Raw genomic sequence first — 23,914 nt, forward strand, 5'->3', positions numbered from 1 at the left:
TTTTAATAATACTTGATGGGGAAAACTATACACACCAGAAATTCCCTGTATGCTCTTTTTTCCCTAATTAGACATTCAATAACGGTCCCTTTGTTTTTCAATTCACTTCCCAATTATATACTACATGTGTTTTTTTCAATCCAGACCCTTTAATTCTTTTTCAGTGTTGCAGAATTAACTGGACAGTGTACTTAATCCTGTCTCTACAAAGACCTTTTTGTAAATGCAATGAATGCTTTCCTTTTGCTATGGTCTGCAAATACGATTTGCGGAGGGCGGGGGTGCTTTTATGCACATCATTAATGACATTCTTGTAGGGATTGCAGTGTTGAACTAAAACCCCAAAGCTTTTACATAATAACTTACATGTGTCTGCACGTGAACTGGCCCTTTAAGAAGGAAGCTTCCTTGGGCTGCTGGAAAAGGGGAATCAGGGGAAAAGGCTGACAAACTGTTAGCTGGTGGGGTACAGAGCCCAGACTAGGTGGCATTATTATTGCAAGTATGGTCACTTCATATCCTTTGCCTGAAGGCTTCACTGAATTCGAGGTGTTTGGCATTGGCACTGCCCTGCTGGTAGAAGGTAAGCTGGGGGGAAAGTTAAGAAATCAGATCTTTTCTCCATTGTTATTCCTGAAAGTCTAGAAAAATGGGGTTTGCAAAATTTGAGCAAAGAGAAGCATTTGCAGTACAGCAACATAGACTTCAGGGTTGCTGTTGTTTCTATGGCCACATAATCAGTAGTTTTGATAATTAAAATAAGACGATGAGTGGGAGGAGCATGCTTGCAATGCAGAACTCTTGTTTATGTAACTACATTATTGAGAGAGCCGGTGGTTGTATTTTGCCCTTTTTAGAAAGAAATTGACTGTGGGCGAAGGGGATGCAATTTTTATTGTTGATTTTTTAAGTGTTGTTATATTTTCGTCAGGGAAGGGATGCTGAAGTGATTCAGGATACCAAGCCAATATGTAGCATTCATGTTTTGTTTGATGTGATGGACGTTCTATAATCAGAGAAGTCAAAATTTAGTAATGTAATTTACAATACATTCAGACTGATTTGGTGTAGTTTTAATTAATAGCTTTTTTGGTAAATCTAGGGAACAGAAATATAGCTGCATGAAACTCAAAAGCTTGAGCACTATAAAGAATTGGGCTCCAGGTAGAACAGACTCAATTAACATAACTTAGCCAAGATGGTCTGTTGGTCCATAGGCTGCTCTTTTGAGAACATATACAGCTTCTTCTGACCACAATTAAATAGATAATTTATATGTATTTTGGGATCTATCAAAGACTATTCGTGTAGCCATCCCCAAATGCTGACTGCTGGCCCTTATTCAGGGCCAGCTCTAACCCATGCAAAGCATGCAGCTGTGCAGGCTTCTCACTTTTGGGTCCCACTCTCATCCCCCTCCTAGAACCATGCCCTGGGTCTGAGGTCCTGGCAGCATTCAAGGAGACCCACCATAAGTGCCATCAAGAAGGAAAAAGCCTTTGTTCTTTAGCTCATCCTCAGGAATATGGGAAGGGAAAAAAACACCCCAGGATTCCAGATGCAATTCTCTGGGCTGACAGGGCCCAGTGCTGGCAAAGAGAGAACAGCAGCACCTGCCAGGCCTATTCTGAAAACACCTTTCCCCAACTACCTGCTAACTGGTCTTCCAGTCTCCTGCACTTCAACATTCTGTTCTCTTTTCCTCTAAATCATCTGCCCACAGCCCATATTTACCCCTCTTAGCTCCAGTCTCTGGCTGTTACTTGCCTAAGCACCATGTCCCTTCATGTGACTGGATTCTTCCTGCTACTTGTAATCTGGTATCAGGGATAGAGTGCAGGTCTTTTTCTTCTTCTTCTGGTCTACAGTAACCTTTGCTTTCTGATCACACTCCAGAGGACAGGACTCTTCGGGCCAGCACTCTCTCAGTCTTTTTGGCTTACACTCCAGAGACTGGGTCTGAAGTCTGCTTTCAACCAAAAAATGAAGCAATGTACAAAAATAAGAAATATTTTATGACCTCAAAAATGTTTGGTTCAAGTTCTGGAAAAAGACTTGGGTTGGCTCTTATTTTATCTATGCCTGCTTGTTCCTGTTTATTATATGTATTTTTCTTCAAATCTAGTCTAACACCTTAATTCTCTTCTGGTGGTTGCTAAATTAACCAGTCAGTAGTTTTAACTGTTTAACCACTGGCATCTCAATGAGTGTTCAGAGGCATATGTATTTAACAGATTACCTAAAGTTGGATCTGAACTCTGCAGGTTCAGATCTACGGTTTCACTTTTGGCCTATATACCATTAAGGTTTTTTATAACAGTCACTTTTATCATGGTAGATGCTGCAAAGGAGTCAGAGCTCTCCACTGCAATGCAAATTCATTTTAGCGATCTTTGTCATATATTTGTGATAAAACACACCTACATAAAGAGAGAATATGTGTATTACTCCATACAATCCACAGAGACAAGCATTTGGTGACTGAAACCCAAATAAAATATGAATTTCATGAAAACAGACCTTCACACATGCTAGGGTTTTAAAAAATTATGACCTAATTTGATTAAATGCGTTTGAGTAAACACAGCTGTAAAAGGGAGACTGCGGAAAGGGATCTGGGGGTTATAATGGATCACAAGCTAAATACGAATCAACAATGTAACACTTTTGCAAAAAAAAAAAAAAAAGTAAAGATCATTCTGGGATGTATTAGCAGGAGTGTTGTAAACAAGACACAAGAAGTAATTCTTCCGCTCTACTCTGCGCTGATTAGGCCTCAGCTAAGTATTGTGTCCAGTTCTGGGCGCCACATTTCAGGAAAGGTGTGGACAAATTGGAGAAAGTCCAGAGAAGAGCAACAAAAATGATTAAAGGTCTAAAAAACATGACCTATGAGGGAAGATTGAAAAAATGGGTTTTGTTTCATCTGGAGAAGAGAAGACTGAGAGGCGACATGCTAACAGTTTTCAAGTACATAAAAGGTTGTTACAAGGAGGAGGGAGAAAAGTTGTTTTCTTTAACCTCTGAGAATAGGACAAGAAGCAAATGGGCTTAAATTGCAGCAAGGGCGGTTTACTTTGGACATTGGGAAAAACTTCCTGTCAGGGTGATTAAGCACTGAAATAAATTGCCCAGGGAGGTTGTGGAATCTCCATCATTGGATATTTTCAAGGGCAGGTTAGACAAACACCTGCCAGGGATGGTCTAGATAATACTTAGTCCTGCCATGAGTGCAGGGGACTGGACTAGATGACCTCTTGAGGTCCCTTCCAGTCCTATGATTCTATGAAATTGTGACAGCTCAAAACACTGTTTTAGACAGCGTTCTTGGTTGTTTTGCAGGTCACTAAAGTACACTGGAGTACTACTTTATAGTTATTGTCTTCCTGGAGAAAAAAATAAAATGTGTATAATCAATTATAAAACTAAATAATTTTAAGTAAGAAAGGACAAAGACATTGTTGTAAGTGCAATGAAGGCTTTCCCTTTTTTTTTTTTTCCCCCTTTGCTGTGGTGTGCCAATTCAGTTAGTAGAAGGGATGGAGAATGTGTCTGTTTTCATTCACATCACTGATTAGACAGGATTGCAGTGTTTGAACTGAAAACTCAACACTTTTTTTTTTTAACATAATGTAAGTGTGCACAAGAACTAGCCCTTTAAGAAGAAAGCTGCTTTGGGCTTCTGGTACAGGGAATCCATGAAAAAGGCTGACGAGTGTTTGCTAGCAAGACGTAAAGGTTGGGCTAGTTAGTTTTATTATTGCAAATATGGTTACTTCAAACCCTCTCCCCGAAGGCTTCACTGAATTAGAGATGGTTTGTATTGGCACTGCCCTGTTGGTGGAAGGTAAGCTACTGAGGGATGCAGGAGAAATCAAATCCTCTCCCCCTGGCTATGGCTACAGATCAAGTGAAAAAAGAGCATTGCATATATTTCTTTTTTGAAATATTTCTGGTATCTATTTGTGCAAGAGAATATAGATTTCAGGGTTACTGTTAGTAAGTTTATGCCACCATTGATTAAGACAATTAAATTAGGACAAGGATTGCTTAAAATGCAGAACTGTCCAGTCTGTATAATGGCACTATCAAGACAGTTGGTGCAAGTAAATTTACTATTTTAAGGAATCAGGTGATAAGGATTTTTAAGTGTTATATGAGTTAGATTTGGTGGCATTGGCATTTGAAATTTTAATGTGAGTGGTGCCAAGTCAGGGAACAACCATATCATGGCTGAAAAAATAAAGGCTAATTTGAGAGGGCAGTAAACTGCAGCCAGCTTGTGATTTTAAACTTTGTGGGGAACTGATTTCAAAGATAACCTGATTAAGAGCTCTGTCTTGTTTGTCCAGAAGCTACTCTCTTAGGAAACAGAATAACTTGGTTTTGACATCCACCAGTGATTTTTTTATAATTAGATTATTACTTGCCATAAATAATCCATTGAGGAAGGGCAACAACAAGATTGAGCTGACAATTCAGGCTCTGTCAAGGATAACCTTTGGGAGAAGTCCAATATAGTCAGGCCGACTTAGACACAATTGAGGAACTTTTGTGTTTAGATACAAGGCATGTTATAGTTGTTATGGGAGAAAAACTGATGTTAAACATGACCTATTTTTTAGTAAAGACAAGCCCAGAGATGTATGGCAGTCCCTGTAGATAAGCCCAAAGATGTATGTTGAGGGCTGGTCCTCCTAAAACTGTCCCTTTGACCTCTGTTGTTCTAGCTCATGGATCGCTATATGGAACCTGGTAACAAAGTTCTGACAAGAGAGGGAAGAGTGAAATACAGAAATATGTATGAAAATAGTTTGTGCTTCATATGAGCAATCACACTCGTGACACCATTGTGCAGCTGGAGACATGTCTTCAGTTGCCATTCATGTCTTCTCCCCTTGAAAATCCTTTTGTTGCTTATTTGTGTTGACCACTACGATATTTATGGGTCACCAGTTGTTTACTGTGTATATATTTTCATAGCAATTATTTCTGTCTCATTACAGAAAACAGTGGTCTTCATTGTGTTTCCCATTTCAGTTGATTCTAGCCAAAATGATGATGTTTTTCAGCTCTGCTTGGGTTCTGTCTGAATGGCTTGACAATCATTTCTTTTCGCAAAATCAAAGAACTCCGAACTCCCAGTAACTTCCTGGTTCTCAGTCTTGCGTTGGCTGATTGTGGGATCTGCATCAATGCATTCATTGCTGCTTTTTCCAGCTTCCTGAGGTATCTACATCTTACACTTTCTTCTCATGTCATTTTCTTTTTTTTTAACTCGAGAGGACTACACTACATCAAAACTAAATAATTCTAAACCTAATAGCTTAATCTAATGAACGCATTTCTATTGCGCCATCTAACCATCTTTGTCTAACTTAAAAACTATAAAAATAGATTCAGTACTTAGGCCATGATTCATAAAGTCATTTAGGATCCTAACGCTCACTGCAGTTAGGAGCCTAAGTACCTTCGTGGATCTGGGTCTTAGTGTTTTCACCGTGCAGATTAAAGAGTAGCTCTTAGCACAGCCAGTCAGATCACCGATAACCTAAAGCCAAAGAACTTCACTAACGACTATACCAGAACAAAATGAATAATTCAACAATTATTTGAATTTTCATTCAAATAAACCTCCAAGTTTGCTCCAAAGTTATCTGTGACCCTGTCTAAGAGGTTTCCCTAAACACTTGCACAAGGGCATTTTTGTTCCGAAAAAAGTTGGTAACAAAATCTGTTTTCATGGAGGTTCAAACCAGTTGTGACCTGTTAAGCCTTCCTCCTTTACATAAGTGTTAGTAATTCAATCAGGGAATAGAATACCATGCAACTATAGGTGATCAAGTACACAGCAAATGAATAGCACAGCAACTAACAGTTCTGTTATAAAAGTAATGGAACTAATGGTTAGACTGTAAGCTCTTTGGGGCTGGGACCATCTTTTTGTTCTGTGATTCTATAGCATCTAGCACAATGGGGTCCTGGTCCATGACTGGAGCACCCAGGCACTATTGTTATATAAATAATAAATAAGACTCTGAAGGGGTCCACTCACCAGTGGTCAGGCAGGGTACGACAGGTCCTCTTCCCTCTTGGCACCCATGTTGACAGCCTCTCTGGTCCTGCTGTGATCTGGCCCTTCTGTCACTTGTGTCCTCTGGCCAGGTAACATGTTTCACATCCATCCCTTTCAGGGTATACAATGATCCCAAGAACAGGGTAGCCTTCTGGGTTAGATGACTGTCTCTGGGTCTCCACCGGGTTGAGATCTTGGGGTCTTGTCCTTCAGGCCCTTTTCTCCCCTAGACTCCCTGTACCAGGTCCACTTCTGCTTTTGACACCCCTTAGGGGAACCCAGGCACACCCTCCCCACCAGGTTCCAATCCAGGGCCCAGTGTAGACAGCTGTGTCCTGCACTACCAATGTGCTATACTGCTGCCTCCCTGGATTACTTCCTACCCATTCCCTCTTTTCCAATGGGTAAAGGCATAAAATAAGTGGAAATCAAAGATAGTTTCAGATCTTCTATAAGCCTCTTCCCTTTGCATTTGGCCATGCTACAGTCAGGCATCAGGCCTCAAGGCACAGACGTTCCTGTGGAGCTCCTTCCGAGGAGCTCAGAATGTAGCTCAGCTCATCTCCACAGTCTGCTGCTTTACTGAGCTGGCCTGCTCCCATTTAGAACTGCTTTGCAGGTGTGGTGGGATGAAGCTGCCTGGGCCCAGTGCAGCTACTTAACCCTTTCCTAACTGGTGCAAGGTTTGCAGCCCCAATATTAAAAATTTCCATATTAAAAACTCTAGCTGCAAAAGCTGACAATCCTTTTTGCATCCACAAAGTGTGAGCACAAATAATTGCAGACACAATTTTGTGCGTTCAATTACTGTCACTTGGATGGCCAGTGAGTGCCTGATTTGCAGGCATAGGCCCACATTTTCCGACTGGGGTACCTAAAGTCAGGTTCTTAAATCCATATTTATGTACCTAAATAGAAGGGGCCTCTTTGCAAAGTTACTGAGCATTTACAGTTCCCATTAATTTAAATGGGACCTGAGTTGTTTAGTATCTCTGAAAGTCAGGCCACTCCTATTTGAGTACTTAAACATGGATTTAGAAACATATTTAGTACCACAGTCTCATACTATGGTGTTATGGGTTATATAAGTACATAGAAAGGGACATCACCAGGTGACTTCAACTCTGCCTACAGTTTTACACCCACAAAAAGGCAGGATTGGTGAAGACTGAGATTAAAATGTAGCCCTAAAAAATCTTTGTGAGGTGGACCATTATGCTTTGTGTACAAATTAGCAAATTACCATTTAATGACGCTCTCCTGCATTTCCTTTCACTTCATGACTAAGCTTTAGTAACTGGTTTCCATTTATTTTTGTATGAACTTTACTAAATGGGCTTAAATTAAGATATTGACAAGTTATCCACACACAGTGCATATATATTTTAAAGTTGTATAATGGAATGCTATGTAGATTGTTTGCTTACAAAGTCAGCATTCACCAATACACGAACAACAGGTGGTTTCTATTTTCAAAACAGAGACAAAATGTAGTATATCAGCCACAACTGTGTGGTAACTACTGGCAAATATAGACGTTTAATGGTGACCACTCCGAAATAGCATTTACACATTTCAAAACAGGAAAACAATTATATATTGTATTTTTTTCTGAATTATTTCAATTACCAAAGATGTCTTCACCTATTTCTATTACATTTTGAATGGTTTCCTTATTCGTTTGCAGGTACTGGCCCTATGGCTCTGATGGTTGTCAGATTCATGGATTTCAGGGCTTTGTGACAGCCCTGGCAAGCATTAGCTCCTCTGCTGCAGTTGCCTGGGACCGATATCACCATTATTGTACCAGTAAGTCCTACAATTTATCTAGTGCCAGTATTTTGATTTTTCATTTTAAAATAGGACTGGTTTAGATGCAAAAATCTCTACCTGCCATAGTATGAAAACCATTACAAAAACATAAATATACCCCAATAAATGTTTTAAAGTGTTTAAATATTTAAATGTTTAAAACTCTTTTCAAACATGTCTAAGATGTGACATAAATAAAACATGTGATGATGGGATCTTGGCCATGCAGGGGACTCTGTGCAACAAATAATAGTAAGTGATTGAATATGGATTTGGAATCATAATTAGTAGCATGATTCGGAGCATAGGTGTATTACATCATCCAGGTCATCTCCAAATACTGATCATAGTGGCATGGTTCCACGTTATTATTTCCCTAAATCATCCAGAACCCCCAAACTGATTAAATTTCATGTGTAAAAAAATATGTACCCTTGCCCCAAACTCAGCAATCTGATCCCCACGGCAGCCCTTCATGCCTGGGTGGTGCCCCATGGATTGCAATTAGGCTCTGCACAAATACAATTGGAGGATTGGGGCCCATATCAAAAATAGGTACAATGTATTACAGGCAGAATATGACACCCATATTCAGATGGCCCAAGCGCTTATGTTCTAAAGAGTTATTTTCTTGCAACTTGCTCAAGTTTCCCCTTTTTTACTGACATGTAATACATTTGTTCTCAGTCAGGGAGCAAAGTTTTCCTAAGAGCTTCAACAAAAATTGTTGTATCATTTTCAAGCATTGACAGAGTGGAGGAAATGCTGTTTTTCTGCTAAAAAAAAAAGTGCAACTTTTTTTTAATACTAGTTCTAACACCTCGGTTGGAAATGATGGAAACTTAATATTTGGTGGAGATATCAATGAACCGTCTAAATACTGAGCACAGAAATACCATTTTCTGGTCTTGTAAAAATTGGTTCTGAATTGTTTAAGATATCGGGATGTAAACTAGCTTTACTTATAAAACTATCTACTAATGTTCTATGGGCACTGTGCTCATGTGCATATGTAAAGTGAGTGGAAATTTCCATTGAATTAGACCATCTCCCAGGATCCCATTACATTTGTGCATGCGTGCACAAGATTTCAGTTTTAATGTGTACAGACTTGTGTAATATGGTCTCAGAGGAGACAGAGCTACCCAGAGGTTGCTATAATATATGCTGGGAACCAAACTGCCCTCCAGACAGCCCCTTTATTGAATAGAGAGAGGTGCAAAGATAAAGTCACCTTCATATTCTGCACTGAGTGGCACTCAAGAGGAGGTGAAGCCCTGTTTTCTTTTAAAAATAAAAAAGCTAGGGAAAAAACCATGAAAATATGAATCTTAATTTCCCAGACTTCAAAGTTCTTTTGGCTAGCAAGAAATTGCAAATGGAAATTCCTGTGGAAATTCCATAATCTAAACTATTTGGCTAGCCACCTAACCCTAACACTGACCTGTACCCCTTAAGCATACAGGAGGTTGCTCTGTAGAATGTCCGCAGCTGGGGAAGCCAAACCTGCCCATGGGATATGCTGAATCAATGCTTCTCCCATTTTACCTCGCAACACCACATACTTAGTCAGCACTTTCCATTTTGGGATTGCAAAAACTAGCTATGAGTCCCCCCATAGACTGGAGATGACTGGCACCTTCTGCTGCCACAACACGCCTCACAAAGACATTTTGTGATCAGGGTCCTTGCATCCCTGGTTATGTTGGTGGGTGAATCAAGCCCTCTATTTGTTGTGCTAAAGCACAGCACAGTATAATCTGAGCACGTCTGTTTTTAGAGATCCTTTTGTAAAGAAATGTCTTCAAAAAGTGAACTGCTAGTTAACTGGGAAATCACTAACTCTCTACTCCCCACTCCCAATGCAAGATGCTAGCTTAGTATTCACAAAGCCTTTGTGATACAGCATTTCTGTGATTAAAACAGCAAATATTAAAACTAAATGTGGAGCTTGCAACGAGCTGTTTGTTATGACAACTCTACTCCATCAGCTGCAAAAGGGTTTGCTATCGTTTTGTTCTGAAGCTTTTGTCAAGAATTCAGCTCAGGCAATGAAAAGTTTTCCTTTCAGACCCAAACAAAGGCCCTGGGATAGCACAGGCCATGAGCAGCATGCATACTAATATCCTTTGGACACTGAAATATGTTTGGAAGCAGAACAGCAGCATCCCTACCTGATAAGAGAGCTGGACTGAAAATAAGTATAGCTTTGGAAAGACATTTTACACTCTGCAGTATTGGCTAATTCTTTTGTGGAGTGTGTTGCACAAGCTTTTCACGCCAGCCATTCACTGCAGTATTATCTTAAAAGCTAAGGCAGATGGACCCTTGGGGCACAAATAAACTCCTTTATTTTGCCTGAATTGTTACTTACTGATAACTAAACAGCAATGCTCTTACTGAAGATTTCAAATTAAAAGGAAAAGAACAGAGTAGTTTTAAAAGCCAGTGCTCCAAGACTACTTCACATGCTAATTGTGAGGAAAAGTAGTTCACAATTCCTGATCTCTATAAATCTGATACATCAAAACTCCAGGCCACATCCTGCCCTCAATCCATACACTCAACTCTGTAATTACTCAAACTGTAATTTGATTATTACAGAGAAAGTTATTCTCTACTCACATGCATTTCAAACAGGCAGCATATGCCCCTGGGTGATGATGCCTTTAATAGGAAAAGGGAGGAGAGACTGGAACCAGTAAGTTCAAGAAGATTCTGTGGCAGTTGGGAGTGGGTAGCAGTGGGAGGAACTGGGGTTCAATTAGCCATCTAGAAGAGGGCAGTTTCATTTGGGGACATTACCAGCTCAGGGAGGAATGAAAGCTTCTATCCTTCATTAGTTTAACTATGGTGAAACTCTGCAAACATGTCAGTTTTCATTGACTGAAAGAGAAAAATGTGATTCTCATTCCTGAGGAGAAAGCTGACCATTGGGAAGGGTGTGGGGTGTTTAATAACTTCAGTCCCATTCTGGGGTATTGATTCAGGCCAACTGTTTTCCCTCCAAAACCAGAAGTGGCAGCTGTTTAAGAAAAGGAGAGAATGGGGGAATGCAAAATCTGACGGGGTTGTATATCAGTATTCGATAATTAGAGAAAACAGGGGCAAAATATTAGGGGACTTTATATCAGTTTTTTTAAATTATGCACAAAGGGGATTTATATAGATATTTGAAAATTAGCAAAAGAAGGATAAAACCTGAGGAAATTTTATCTGTATATTTGACAACTGAGAGAAAAGGGGAAAATTCTATGGGGACATCCCATCAATATTCAATAATTAGCAAGAAATTGGGGCAAAATATGAGATTTTGGTATCAAAATTCAGCAGTTATGGAGAAAATTATTTCCCGCTCTCTTGCCATTCAAAAAGGAAGCCTTGAGTGATGAAGTTGTAGCATGAGATGAGAGGGAAGCTTGGAATGAGGAGACTCCAGAAGATTCTGTTGCCAGTGGGAATGGGTATTACCTAGAGATGAAGAAAAAGTTGGCAAGTGAGAAATGGAGTTCAGGTGGACATCTGAATGGGTCGTTCCATCTGGAGCTTGAATCACTGATTGAGGCCAACTGTTTTCCCCTTCAAAACCATGTGTGATTGCAGTTTAAAAAGGGAGGAGGGAAAACAAACCTTGAGAGAATTTTATATCAGTACTTGACAATTAGAGAGAAAAAAGGCAAAATCTGCAAAGATTTTCAATTAGTATTTGTTAGAGGGGAAAAGGGAACAAAATCAGAAGGGATTTTGAAAAAAGGATAAAATTTGAGCAAATTTTACATTGCTCTTCAACAATCAGAGGAAAAAGAGGCAAATATGAGATTTTTACATCAATATTCAGTGATTAGACAGTTATTGTGTCTTCATCTGCTAGCTGTAAGTGCTGACCAATTCCGAAGCAGTCCTTCGTGACTTATTGTATTCAGTGTAGTGCTCTATCATTCTCCTTTTATCTAGACTTGCAGCTATTTCATTGTTTCTCCGTGAAGACCTGAAAAACCTAAGTTTCCACACAAATCCTCATGCATTTGCATTGCAACAGGCAGTGAAAGGTTACTCACAGCCATTTGCCAAAGTGACTTGGGGCCCTCGACAGTCATAACAAGAATCAAAGGAGTAAAAACCTTTTACCTGGGACACCTTGTTAACAGCTACATGTAAAGAAGCCATTTTTCAGTGTACAACAAGAAGTCTTATTGCTCCTACAAAAGCCAGTAACATTACTACATATTCTTGGGCATCATCTACTGGCACCCTAACTATAGGCACCACATATTATTAAGGTTGCCTGATATTTCCCATTATAAAGACCCCATTTTCAGTTGCTTATAACTTTGACAATCTTTAACCATTTTGGTTGAAATTTTTCATGTGCAGTATCTGCCTCAAGCTGAATTGTTTTGGAAAATATCAGCCACAACAGTTCAGCCATTTCAACAGTTCTTGTGTTAAAATATTCTGGTGACCTTTTCTTTGAGAAGCTGTAGCTCCTTCTTACTTTGGAGCAGGGACTCAAAAATTGGCATGTGGGTGCTCTTTGAGTCAGGGATGTACCTTTTATGGTTTCTCTTAAAATCCACCCAAATTTGAGCAAGTTACAAGAGTTTGAAAATATTTCAGTTCCCGGATGCTCAGTAGGTACTTCTCAGAATTTAGTTGTTAAAATTTCCAAGGATTGCATAGTCTAGTGCAGTGTTTCCCAAACTTGGGACGCCGCTTGTTCAGAGAAAGCCCGTGGCAGGCCAGACCGGTTTGTTTACCTGCCGCATCCACAGGTTCGGCCGATCGCGGCTCCCACTGGCCGCGGTCCGCCGCTGCAGGCCAATGGGGACTGCAGGAAGCAGCGCGGACCGAGGGACGTACCAGCTTTCCCTGAACAAGCGGCGTCCCAAGTTTGGGAAACACTGGTCGAGTGGAAAAAACAAAACAAAACATGTGATCATATAATTAAAGACTATCCTAATGCACAAGGGCATGAATTAAGGATTCACCTTAAATCTGGCATTTCCTAACTTTTCAGTGCTTCACTTTGCAACTTTAATGTCCTGTTAACACAGTTTTCTGTGTAACATGTATAGACAACCCTCTTTTATAGACCATTCCTAAAACTGCCCATACCAATGTCCTACTCTACATCACAGAGAGAATATCTTTTCTGACCCTCAAAGGAGTTAAGGCCAGAGCACAAGATTCGATTACTCGTAGTAGGTCTGATTCTCTACTGTCTTGCATTTTGTGCAAGTACTCACATTTACCCTTTTGATTTGGTAGTACTGTATTTTGGCCCTGATTCAGGAAAGCAGCTCTATTCACACAACACTTGAGCACATCATGACCTTTAGGTATGTGATTGTTTTCCACAATCTGGGCCTTTATTCCTACTCTGGGCAATTGTAAGAGACTAGACAAGAAGTTTTGCCATAAAGCCATAATCTGATCTACACGGTATTGAATAGTTATTGTTTTGTACCAACACTGTCATATGATCTCCAACACTTGAAATAATACTGTTTCAGTGTGATCTGAGAGTGTGGTTTTGTCTATTCTTTCACTGAAATTAGTTTTATTAATTTCCTCAATGCATTACCAGATCCAGGGAACTAGACTGCTCTTGAATTTGTTTTCTTTAATTGACCCCATCGCTGCGGTGACTGTAATGCTCTGGGAAGATGTCAGTCATATTCTTCAGGTCTGTCCAAATTCTCTAAGCCCAGGACAGGTACAGCACAAGCAGTGGCTGCGCAAGCTTTATTTACACTGCCCTGCCATTGTGGCATCTCTGCTCTGAAGCGACCACCTCCAAAAAGAAGGTAGCTCCAAGTCAATTCAGTTGTTAACCTGCAGTCTGCTGAGACTTCACTGGTTCAGTTTCCTTGAATAATATAACAGAACACTTGGCTTCAGTTCAGTGCCAAGTATCTCTAAGTGCTTTACAAACACTAAACATACTGTTGTGACATACGGTAATATGGTTATTCCGCCTTGCAAATGAGGAAATTGAGGCAAAGAGACTTTAGAGCCAAAGTTTTCAACTGTATCCTCCAGTTTTGAGTTTCTCTGATAAAGAGCTCTTCCTTTTTGGTGTCTCTCTCACGTAGGGCCCAATCCTGCAAAGCTCTCTGACCCGTCTGAGAGGTGCTGCACTTTCTCAATTCCTACTGAAGGCGCTCTGTACCTCAAAGTATCCATTGTGTACCTCTCATGCTATCTTGGTATAATGGTGAGGAGGGGTCTTGGGAGCAGCGGCTAAACCCTTTTTCATTTCTAGCACCAACCTAAAGGAAAAGTTGGAATGGTATCTCTGTCTCTGAGGGAGCCATCTCCTCTCAGATGGAACTTACCCCTGAGAAGATTATCCCTTGGGGTCATAAAAGTATTTCTGGACAGCAAATGTATTGCCTCTGGAGTAGAGCAGCTTGCATCTGATGTTAGGGTTTTTTTTTAATATCCAGAGAGAAGTGCTCAGCTTTTCCACACAAGGTCTTCACTCACACTCACTTCATATTTATCGCTTGCACAAAAAATTATATTCTCAATACATTTTTCAGTAAACATGTTACCATCCAATACAATTAGTGGGAGTTTGCTTGCCAAATGATAGTCTTGTTTTCCTTGATTATGGTTATGCAGAAGCAATTTTGTTCACAGGGAAAAACAAATGAATAGATTGTCCATTCCCATATATCTCCCATTTGCAAACACATGCACTTCGGATGCGTGAAATTTGTCATAGGCTAAGAGGGAAAATTTAGTGGGAGACCCTTTTTAACATAATAGTAAGACATCACTTCTTTGACTGGGACCTTTCTTTGCACTAATCAGCTAGCACACTGATCCTGATCCTAATCCTAATCTGCTCCTCAAAAACCAGCCTGGGTGTTGTTAGCAATTATTTGTCTATCTTCAGAGTTTCACCAGTTTGAAGCTCACTTTTCCTTTCCTTTTAATGCAGGGGTGGGCAAACTTTTTGGCCCAAGGGCCACATCTGGGAATAGAAATTGTATGGTGGGCCATGAATGCTCACAAAATTGGGGTTGGGGTGTGGGAGGGGGCTCCGGGCTGGGGTGTGGAGTGGGGTGGGGAGGGTGAGGGCTCTGGCTGGGGGTGTGGGCTCTGGGGTGGGGCTGGGGATGAAGAGTTTGGGGTGTAGGAGGGTGCTCTGGGCTGGGACCGAGGGGTTTGTAGGGTGGGAGGGGGATCAGGGCTGTGGCAGGGGTGCAGGAAGGGGTACAGTCTCCAGCTAGGGGTGCGGGCTCTGGGATGGGGCTGAGGATGAGAGGTTTGGGGTGCAGGAGGGTGCTCCTGGATGGGATCGAGGGGTTTGGAGAGCGGGAAGGGGAATCAAGGCTGGGGCAGGGGGTTGGGACACGAGGGGAGGCTTCCAGGGGCCATGCCGTGGCTGCCAGGAGCCGCATGGTGCGGCCCCCGACCCTGATCCCCAGCTGGAGCGCAGGAGCAGGGCCATGCCACGACTTCTGGGAGCTGTGTGGTGCAGCCCCAGACCCCGCTCCCCAGTGGGAGCTCGCGGGCCGGCTCAAAACGGCTCGCAGGCCAGATCCGGCCGACGGGCCATAGTTTGCGCACCTCTCTTTTCATGCTTCCTGCCCTATACATGTCTTTTTAAAAAAAAGAAGAAGGGATAGAAATAAAGTACTACAGTACGCTACAGAAATGGTTCAAAGCACTAAGGGTGGGGCTTGTGGGGCATTGCTGGAGGTTCCTGTGACATTTTTTCTTAATAACATCCTCAGTTTCCAGGTTATACTCCCAGAATGCTATGTGTCATAACAACATAGGAACTCAAGATTAACCATACCAAATGAGATAATAGGTCCTATAATAGCCCTCTGGCCGTGTACAATTCCTGATTCTTCAAACAAAGGTGCAAATATCCCATAATGTTCCTGGCTAACTGTACATTACTCATTCAAGGGGGAGAAGAAGACAGCTTCCCAGCCTCAGTGAAGATTAGTTTATTCCCTGTAGCATGAGATTTGATTAGCCTTATCTCAGCATGAGTATAACTATAAATGGTAATCTTGGTAAGAAAATTATCCAGCCCTTTTTAAATGCAGCCACAGTATTTGACTCAGTGACCTGCACTGCAACAAATTCCACAGACTGCCTGCCTTCTCTGAAGAAATATTTCCTACATAGTCTAAATTTACCAATCATTAAATTAATTTATTAACCTATTCCTCTTATTTTTATGGGACTGGGTATAAAGGCATGACTAATCAGTTTTTACTATAAAATTATGAAGGGCAAGTACCTCTATCAATTTTCCCATGACTCATCTCTAGGCCAGGCTGAACGATTATACTTTCTGAGGGCAGAATAATTTAACTGGTGGAATCTTTATTATAGGTGATGATGCACAAACCAAAAAAAAATAACCCATGACCTTAGGTTATGTCTGCAGTTAGAAAACATTATTATTTGTAAAGTAAGCAAATTTGCTCTAGAATCTTTGACCCACATTAAACAAGTAGCCCAAAAAGTTATTTACAGAATCACATTTCTGAAGAGAACAACAGTTTGTGGTGAACACTCATTTTTTGAATCCCATTTCATCTCCCTGACCCCTCTCTTTGTATGGGATCTTCTTTATTTCCTTCAGTTATCTAGCCTGACCAAATTCTTAAAACTTGTTTTCAAAACACATGAAAAGCTCTTTAGTGGAGACATATTAAAAAAAAAAAAAGGAACATTTCAACTACAGCACCACATGTACCTCCTGTTTTGTATAAAGTTGAGCAGTGATATACTAGATATCTGATAAGACTATGCCAAAAAAAGGAGAGTAGTTTCCTGGTTCCTGAAGTCCTGAACTGATGCATCACTGTGATATTCCAGTTTTATGACAGTGTAATTCCACTGTAATCAGCCTGATGTACCTACACCTATGCTTCAGACAATAAAATATGGCAGAAAGCAATTACTAACACCTTGGATCATATCCTGAGTTTCTTTGATTTTGCACCCAGATTCGAGACAATACTGGCTCTACACAACCCCACAAAGACACCAGGAACAAAAGTAATCTTGGCAAAGACGGGTTTATGGCAAGCAAGAATAGATCATTTGCAACAGAACATGTCCTTGACCCCTTATGACCCTTCATGTCTCAATGTGCAAATGACCCATGAAGGGGCTAAGTAGAGATTGTAAGAGCCACAATTTTTGCAAGAGCCAGGACAGAGGCACAACAAATTGCACTTTGCAGTTTTCCTCCTGGCCACAGCTTTTGGGACATTCATGTATCCATAGCTTGAAAACAGTACGTGACCCATCAAGTGATGTTCTTAGAGTCAAATCTCATCCCTCCACTGCTAACAAGGGGGGGCAGCAGAGGGTTAGAACTTGAGCATCCTTTATGGGGGTGCTGCACCCCATTTGTGTGTCATTGCACAACAAGTCTTGGAGATTTGGGCCAAGTGAAGGGGGAGGAGTGAAATAACCTACTGCAGGGCTACTGTAATAGCCAGAGTAGTTCTAATGCCACTCTATGCCCTGGAGGGATTCCTTACAGCAACACCACTGGCATCTGCCTTTTGCCAAGCCTGGCTACTTAAGCTTGGCATAGGGACTGGATTTAGCCCTTAGGCAGGAGGCCAAAGGTTGAGGGGCTTCAACCACTGGAGGTATAATAATTTCATAGAAATTAGAGCAAAGGCTGGATAATTGCATTTAATGGGAAATAACATTTCATATTTCTGCCAAGTCAGTCCTGAAAAGGGAAAATTAAAAGTCCTTTTTCATGTTTTAAGATTGTGTTTTTCTATGCTTTGCAGGAAGTAAGCTACAATGGAGCACAACTATCTCAATGGTGATATTTGTGTGGGTGTTCTCTGCATTTTGGTCTGCAATGCCACTGTTGGGGTGGGGTGAATATGACTATGAGCCACTCAGAACTTGCTGCACATTGGACTACACCAAAGGAGACAGGTGAGGAGGCCCATGGAATTATTCCCTCAGCTATCTGTGAAATGGGTGACAAAACCAGCAGTATTTTATAGCAAACACTCATCTTTCAGAGCTGACATTAGACATCTGGCTGCCCTAGATGCCCCATCTTTCTGGGGCAGAGCAATTGGGTGGAGATGTGCTAGTGTGGTTGCTCTCAGCCCCCAGCCATGGTTACTGCTGTGTGAAGTATCTCAGCAAACCTCTGCTGGAAGCAGCTGGGCCAGAGACCCACTAGTATGGCAAATCCCACTCACTGCTGCTGTCACAAAGGCCCTGGAACCTTTCAAAGAGCTGGATCCAAGGCTGCATTGGTACAGCTCACAGGTGTGAGGGCAGCTGGGTCAGCGGCAGCCCTCAAAAATCGACACCCTAGGCAGCTGCTGTGTGAACTATGCCAAATACTCACTGTGCTACCTCTAGTGTTACAATATCCCTCATGCTCTCCTGTCTGTTTATCCACTTAATACACCATGTCATGAGCTTTCATTCTGAACACTCTGACCTGGACTTTTTTGTTTTACTCACGTGTTGTACCTAGCACAAGCCCTGATCTTTGACTGGGGACTGTAGGTACTATCACAATATTAATTAATTAATTACACTATCATTCTTATCATTATCTTTATGTAATACCATCTGTTTGCTGACATCAGATGAAACTCTTGACCCAACAGGCCCTAGAGCTAAACTAGGAGAAAACAGGTGGTGGGGTGTTTTCCCTGAGTAGCTCTTCTTACCAGAATCCACTTCCACTCCTGGTCTACCAGAGTGCAAGTGTATTGAGCTTCAGAACATGCCCCAAAGCTTGTCTGTTGCACCTAAAGCATCTGTCCTTTTTTTGCATTTTTACAAATATATAAATACTTAGAAGCTTTTGCCTGAGAAAAGATTACAAGAGATCTGAATTTCCTTTCCAATGCAGTCTTTTATTTATAGTAAGGTAATATATAGAATGGTTGTTAATTAGTATTTCAAATATTGCATGTGTGCTGGAGCACACTCTGATTAGTGCATTTTATAAACAACAAACAATGCATCAGAAAAGGATTAATGGGGGCTTTTTCCTCTACCCACCAGAAATTTTGTCACATTCCTTTTTCCTATGGCCTTTTTCAATTTTGTGATCCCTATCTTCATCATGCTGACAGCTTACCAATCTATAGAGCAGAAATTCAAGAAAAGTGGACAACAGTTCAAGGTAAGAAAGCTTCCCCGAGTTCCCCCCGAAACAAGACCACCTATGTGAGGTATAAAGTCCTGAAAACACACTCTCCCTCCTGGCCTCAGTATCATTGACCAAGATTTTGAAACAACCCCTCTGCTCCCCTCCCTACAGAATCCTTCCCAGATTATACACTAAAACAAGGGCATGCTAAAACAGAATAGGGGAAGTTTTTGTTGATTTTATATAAATAATCATCCAGAGTAGCTTTGCTCATGAAAGCTCATTCTTACTTACTTAACTAAGTCTTAGCACATCAAAGCTCTCTGAGACCAACAACACTGAAAAGGAAACATTATGAGGAGGACTCGGGGAGGCTGATTTTATAAATGAGACTTGCCTACACTTGGCTAGGGTAAATCAGAAATCTTTATGAGGTGGAAACAAAGGAATTGTTTCTTCAGAAATGTTCTGGAGAGCTAGGTTTATGATGATGTAATGTGGTGATTATGTAACTTGTTTTTTTAGGCACATATTGTACAGTCAGTGGGCTTTACACTTGACTGGCTAATTCATACACACAGCTCCCTCAGTTATCAAATTCATTCTCATGGCCGCCTTTAAAAAAAGGAACAGAGTTAAAATTTGAGGCAAAGATTTGCCCTAGCAGACTAGTGTATAGGATACAGGCAGAGGTGAAAGTAAGCTGGTACGCCCCGGTACGGCGTACCGGCAAGAGTCCGTGCACTGTACCGGGGCGGATCGGCTTCCCCAGGTGGCAATTTAAAGAACCTGGGGCTCCCAGCAGCAGCTGGAGCCCCGGGCCCTTTAAATTACCGCCAGAGACCTGCCGCCAGAGACCTGGGAAAGCGGCGGCGGGGCTCAGGTGGCGATTTAAAGGCCCTGGGGCTCCTGCTGCAGCTACCAACCCGGGCCCTTTAAATAGCTGCTGGAGCAACAGCAGGGCTCCGGGGATGATTTAAAGAGTCCTGGGCTCCAGTAGCCACTACTGCCCCGGTTCCTTTAAATTGTCCCCGGAGCCTGCCGGAGCCCTGGGGTAGCGGCGGCGGGGCTCGGACGGCAATTTAAAGGTCCTGGGGCTCCGGACACTGTTACCGCCCCGGGCCCTTTAAATAGCCGCCAGAGCCCCGCCGCTGCTACCCCAGGGCTCTGGCAGGCTCCGGGGATGATTTAAAGGACCTGGGGCAGTAGTGGCAACCAGAGACCCGGACCCTTTAAATCACCGCCCGAGCCCTGCTGCTGGAGCCCTGGGGGTCGCGGCAGCAATTTAAAGGGCCCGGGCCTTTGCTGCAGTAGCGGCAGCTGGAAGCCCCATGGCCTTTAAATCGCCGCCAGAGCCCCCGGCTGCCACTGCTACCCCGGGGCTCCGGCAGCGGGGCTCGGATGGCGATTTAAAGGGCCTGGGGCTCCCACTGCCGCTACCCTCTGGAGCCCTTTAGATCACCACCTGAGCCCCGCTGCTGGAGCCCTGGGGTAGCGGCAGCAGGGCTCCAGCGGTGATTTAAAGGGCCAGGGGCTCCCAGCTGCCGCTACTACAGTGGAGCCCCGGGCCCTTTAAAGCTCCGGAAGAGCCCAGGGCCCTGGGGTAGCAGTGGCAGCCGGGAGCCCCCAGGGCTCTGATGGTTATTTAAAGGGCCTGGGGCTCTGCTGCGGTAGCTGGAGCCCCGTGCCCTTTAATTCACCCTCAAGCCCCGGGGCTCCCAGCCGCCTCTGCAGCTGGTAGCTGCGGGGTGATATAAAGGGCCCGGGGCTCCCAGCTGCTGCTACCACAGTCCCAGCCCTGGGCCCTTTAAATCTTGATATAAAGGGCCCGGAGATGTAAAGGTCCCGCCTCTTCCGGTAGAGGCCACACCTCTTCCAGTTGAGGCCCCACCCCCTCTTACGGACGCCGGAGTACCGGTAAGTCCTTTAAGTTACTTTCACCCCTGGGTACAGGGTATGTACACAAGTAATATATTACTTCAAAAAAAAATTTCAGTGAGTTTATGGAAGAGTCTGACAACTTATGCCTTTGTCTATTATAGGATGGTGTACAATAGTGTATGGTATTATGTAATCCTAGTTATGATGCAAGAAATGTACAGGCATTAAAACTACAGTTCAATGTGTATACACACACATTAATATGTGAGGTACTCAAATACTATGGTCATGAGAACCAGAGAAAAGCCTACAAAATATAGACACAATGGCAACACTTGATATCAATGATCTCATTTAATTTTTTGTTTTATTTCTTATATTTGCTTTGTCCCATTTGTAATACCCTCTTACATGCTTACAAAATCACACCCCATCCCTAATTTGTCCATTTTGCAAGCTTCCCTTTGTTCCCTACACTCTGTTGTTTTCTGTGGAAATGAAATTAACATAGCTGCTTATTTAGCATCCCTGCTGCTTTCAAGGGACACTTCACATTTCACCTTGTTATGTCACCCCTTGATCTATGTCAGCTCTCTAAGAATAGCACTCACAGGCAAATAGCTACTGCTGTCCCAGCAGGGGGAGCCCAAAACATTGGGAGCCAATTCCACACAATTTCATCCAAATGACATCAATGAAAAGCTAAGAGCAGAACGAGGACAGTCTCTAACATGTGTGTCTTCTATTTAAAAATCCTTCACTGATTTTGAGCAAAGAATATTAGGTAACTGTGTCTGTCCTGTCTGTTTAATGCCACATATTACTATGTAATAGAATGAGTGTGTGGTTTTGTTTTTTCAGTTTAATACAAGTTTACCAGTGAAGACACTGGTCATTTGCTGGGGCCCCTACTCCCTCTTATGCTTCTATGCTGCAGTTGAAAATGTGACTTTCATCTCACCAAAACTCCGAATGGTATGTTGAAAAAGCCCTCACATTTTCTTTGTTTTCTGACTTACTCCTACAGCATGATATCTTTTCACTAATCAATAGCTTGACACAGGATATATAAATAAGTAAATGGTTTCTACATAGTTTATCATTCATCTACTATCTTTAAAGAAAAGAAGCTAAGTACAGTAATGACAATAATTAAAAATTATATTAGTGAGATCGCCACAAGTGACTGAAAACTATTTAATAAGCTTCACTTGTTGCTTCAACAGCTGATTTTGGATCTCGATCTGTAGCCTGAGTATTATTCAGTTGGTCAGTTTTTCATCTAAGTTCAAGTGGTATTACTCTAAAGAGCGGGTTTTGGCCCCATTGTTTTCCAGTGTGGGGCATTCATTTCTTAAGTGAATCTTTAATTAGTAAAGCCACTTTTAAAATGCTTCCTTTTCCCAGAGGGCTCCTCTCTGAATAAAAATTGTTCTGGAATTGGAGGAAATTAAGCTTTTCTCTAGGTTCTCTCTGTTCTACATTTGTAGGAAACAAAAGGGGATGCTAAGATTGCATATAAAAAGGATGGAAGTTTAGCATATGTGCATGAAGTATTTTACCATTCTATTTCAAAATCAGAATAATTTATCTTGGGGAACTGACTGGCTCAGGGGTTCAGTAATAACATATGAAGCCTGCAGCTCACTGGTTAAAATCCATCCAAAGTTGCAAGAAGCTAAAAGTTACTACCATATATTAGGTGTTCAGTATCCCATCTCAAATGAGTTTGTGATCTCAGTTGACTTTACATTGGATAGGTGCCTACATCACAAAATTCACTACCACAAATTGTGCATTTGTTTTCAGTCTCAACTGAAAAATCCCAAGAGTACAGACACTGAACTGCTTTCTCACTTTGGAGGTGGTCCTTTTCTAGTCATAGAAATCATAGAGTTGGAAGGGACCTCAGGAGGTCATCTAGTTTACCCCCCTGCTCAAAGCAGAACCAATCCCCAATTTTTGCCCCAGATCCCAAACAGCCCCCTCAAGGATTGAACTCACAACCCTGGGTTTAGCAGGCCAATGCTCAAACCACTAAGCTCTCCCTCCCCACTAGGAACAGTGGCTGGGCAATTTGAAGAAGTTTCAGAGTCTGTCTTGCACCTGTCCTGTGGGTAAAGGACTTCTCTTCAGTTGACTCAAAACTCATCACAAGCACCAAATTCATTTCTAAAAAATAATCCAGCAGGAACTTGTTTGGTGAGGGGCAAACCAAGCATTTCTCAGGGCTAGACTGAAGTGATGCTACACAAGCCCATTAGATCCTCACTGCAATTTCTGCTGAAACTTACATTTTTTACATGAAATTAAAATTGTTCTTTGTGTGTATGTATCTTACAACAGATACCTGCCATTATTGCCAAGACTGTGCCAACAGTGGATGCCTTTGTCTATGCCCTGGGGAATGAGAACTACAGAGGAGGAATATGGCAGTTCCTCACAGGACAGAAGATTGAGAAAGCAGAGGTCGATAACAAAACTAAGTAACACAGTATGGCTTTAAGCTAAATTAATGCAGACACAGAACTGAAAGCAAAACCAGCAGAGGAAACCATGTACATACGCTAATTTTAATTAAAGGTGGTTCCACATTGGAAAGGTTCTGCATGGTCTACAAGCAATGAAATACTGAAAGAAAGTCATGTGGATCACTGTTGAGTTTCTCTTTCAATCTGTCACGAGCTGCTTGTCAAACAAGCTGCCTTAAACCTTTGTTGGTTGTTGTCAGTCTCATTTTATATGTCATTGCAAATAAACTGTGTGCTGTGAAGCATTTTTTTCCTGCTGGACTAAGATCAAAGTTTAGAAAATGAACTGTGGGTATCAGGTTATCCAGTGAGGCTTACCAGTATTAATTTGTGCTCTATTTATCCAAATGGTATGTCTGGGTAACCAAAAGATTAAAGCACTATCCGGCATTATACCATAGGTTTGTGTCAATGGCTTGTTCAGCTGCATTTTTTAATTTCACATAAAACAGAAGTTTGCAAATTTAGGGCCTGAATCTATCA

At 41.9% G+C, this 23,914-nt stretch overlaps 1 protein-coding gene across 2 annotated transcripts; it reads left to right on the plus strand.

Annotated features, from left to right (window-relative positions):
* Nucleotides 1-433: 433 nt before the first annotated feature.
* RGR (retinal G protein coupled receptor) lies at nt 434-23,814 on the plus strand. 2 transcript variants are annotated; one of them, XM_074959945.1, is made up of 7 exons: nt 434-583; nt 5,073-5,229; nt 7,764-7,885; nt 17,680-17,833; nt 18,932-19,052; nt 21,762-21,875; nt 23,247-23,814. In XM_074959945.1, the coding sequence occupies exons 1-7, from the start codon at nt 505-507 to the stop codon at nt 23,388-23,390; spliced, it is 891 nt and encodes a 296-aa protein (XP_074816046.1). In that variant the 5' UTR covers nt 434-504; the 3' UTR covers nt 23,391-23,814. The 2 variants fall into 2 exon arrangements, with proteins under 2 accessions (XP_074816046.1, XP_074816048.1); XM_074959947.1 differs by having other exon boundaries at nt 490-583; nt 5,130-5,229.
* Nucleotides 23,815-23,914: the final 100 nt, after the last annotated feature.

This window comes from Natator depressus, chromosome 7, assembly GCF_965152275.1.
Source record: "Natator depressus isolate rNatDep1 chromosome 7, rNatDep2.hap1, whole genome shotgun sequence".
Taxonomy (NCBI): Eukaryota; Metazoa; Chordata; order Testudines; family Cheloniidae; genus Natator; species Natator depressus.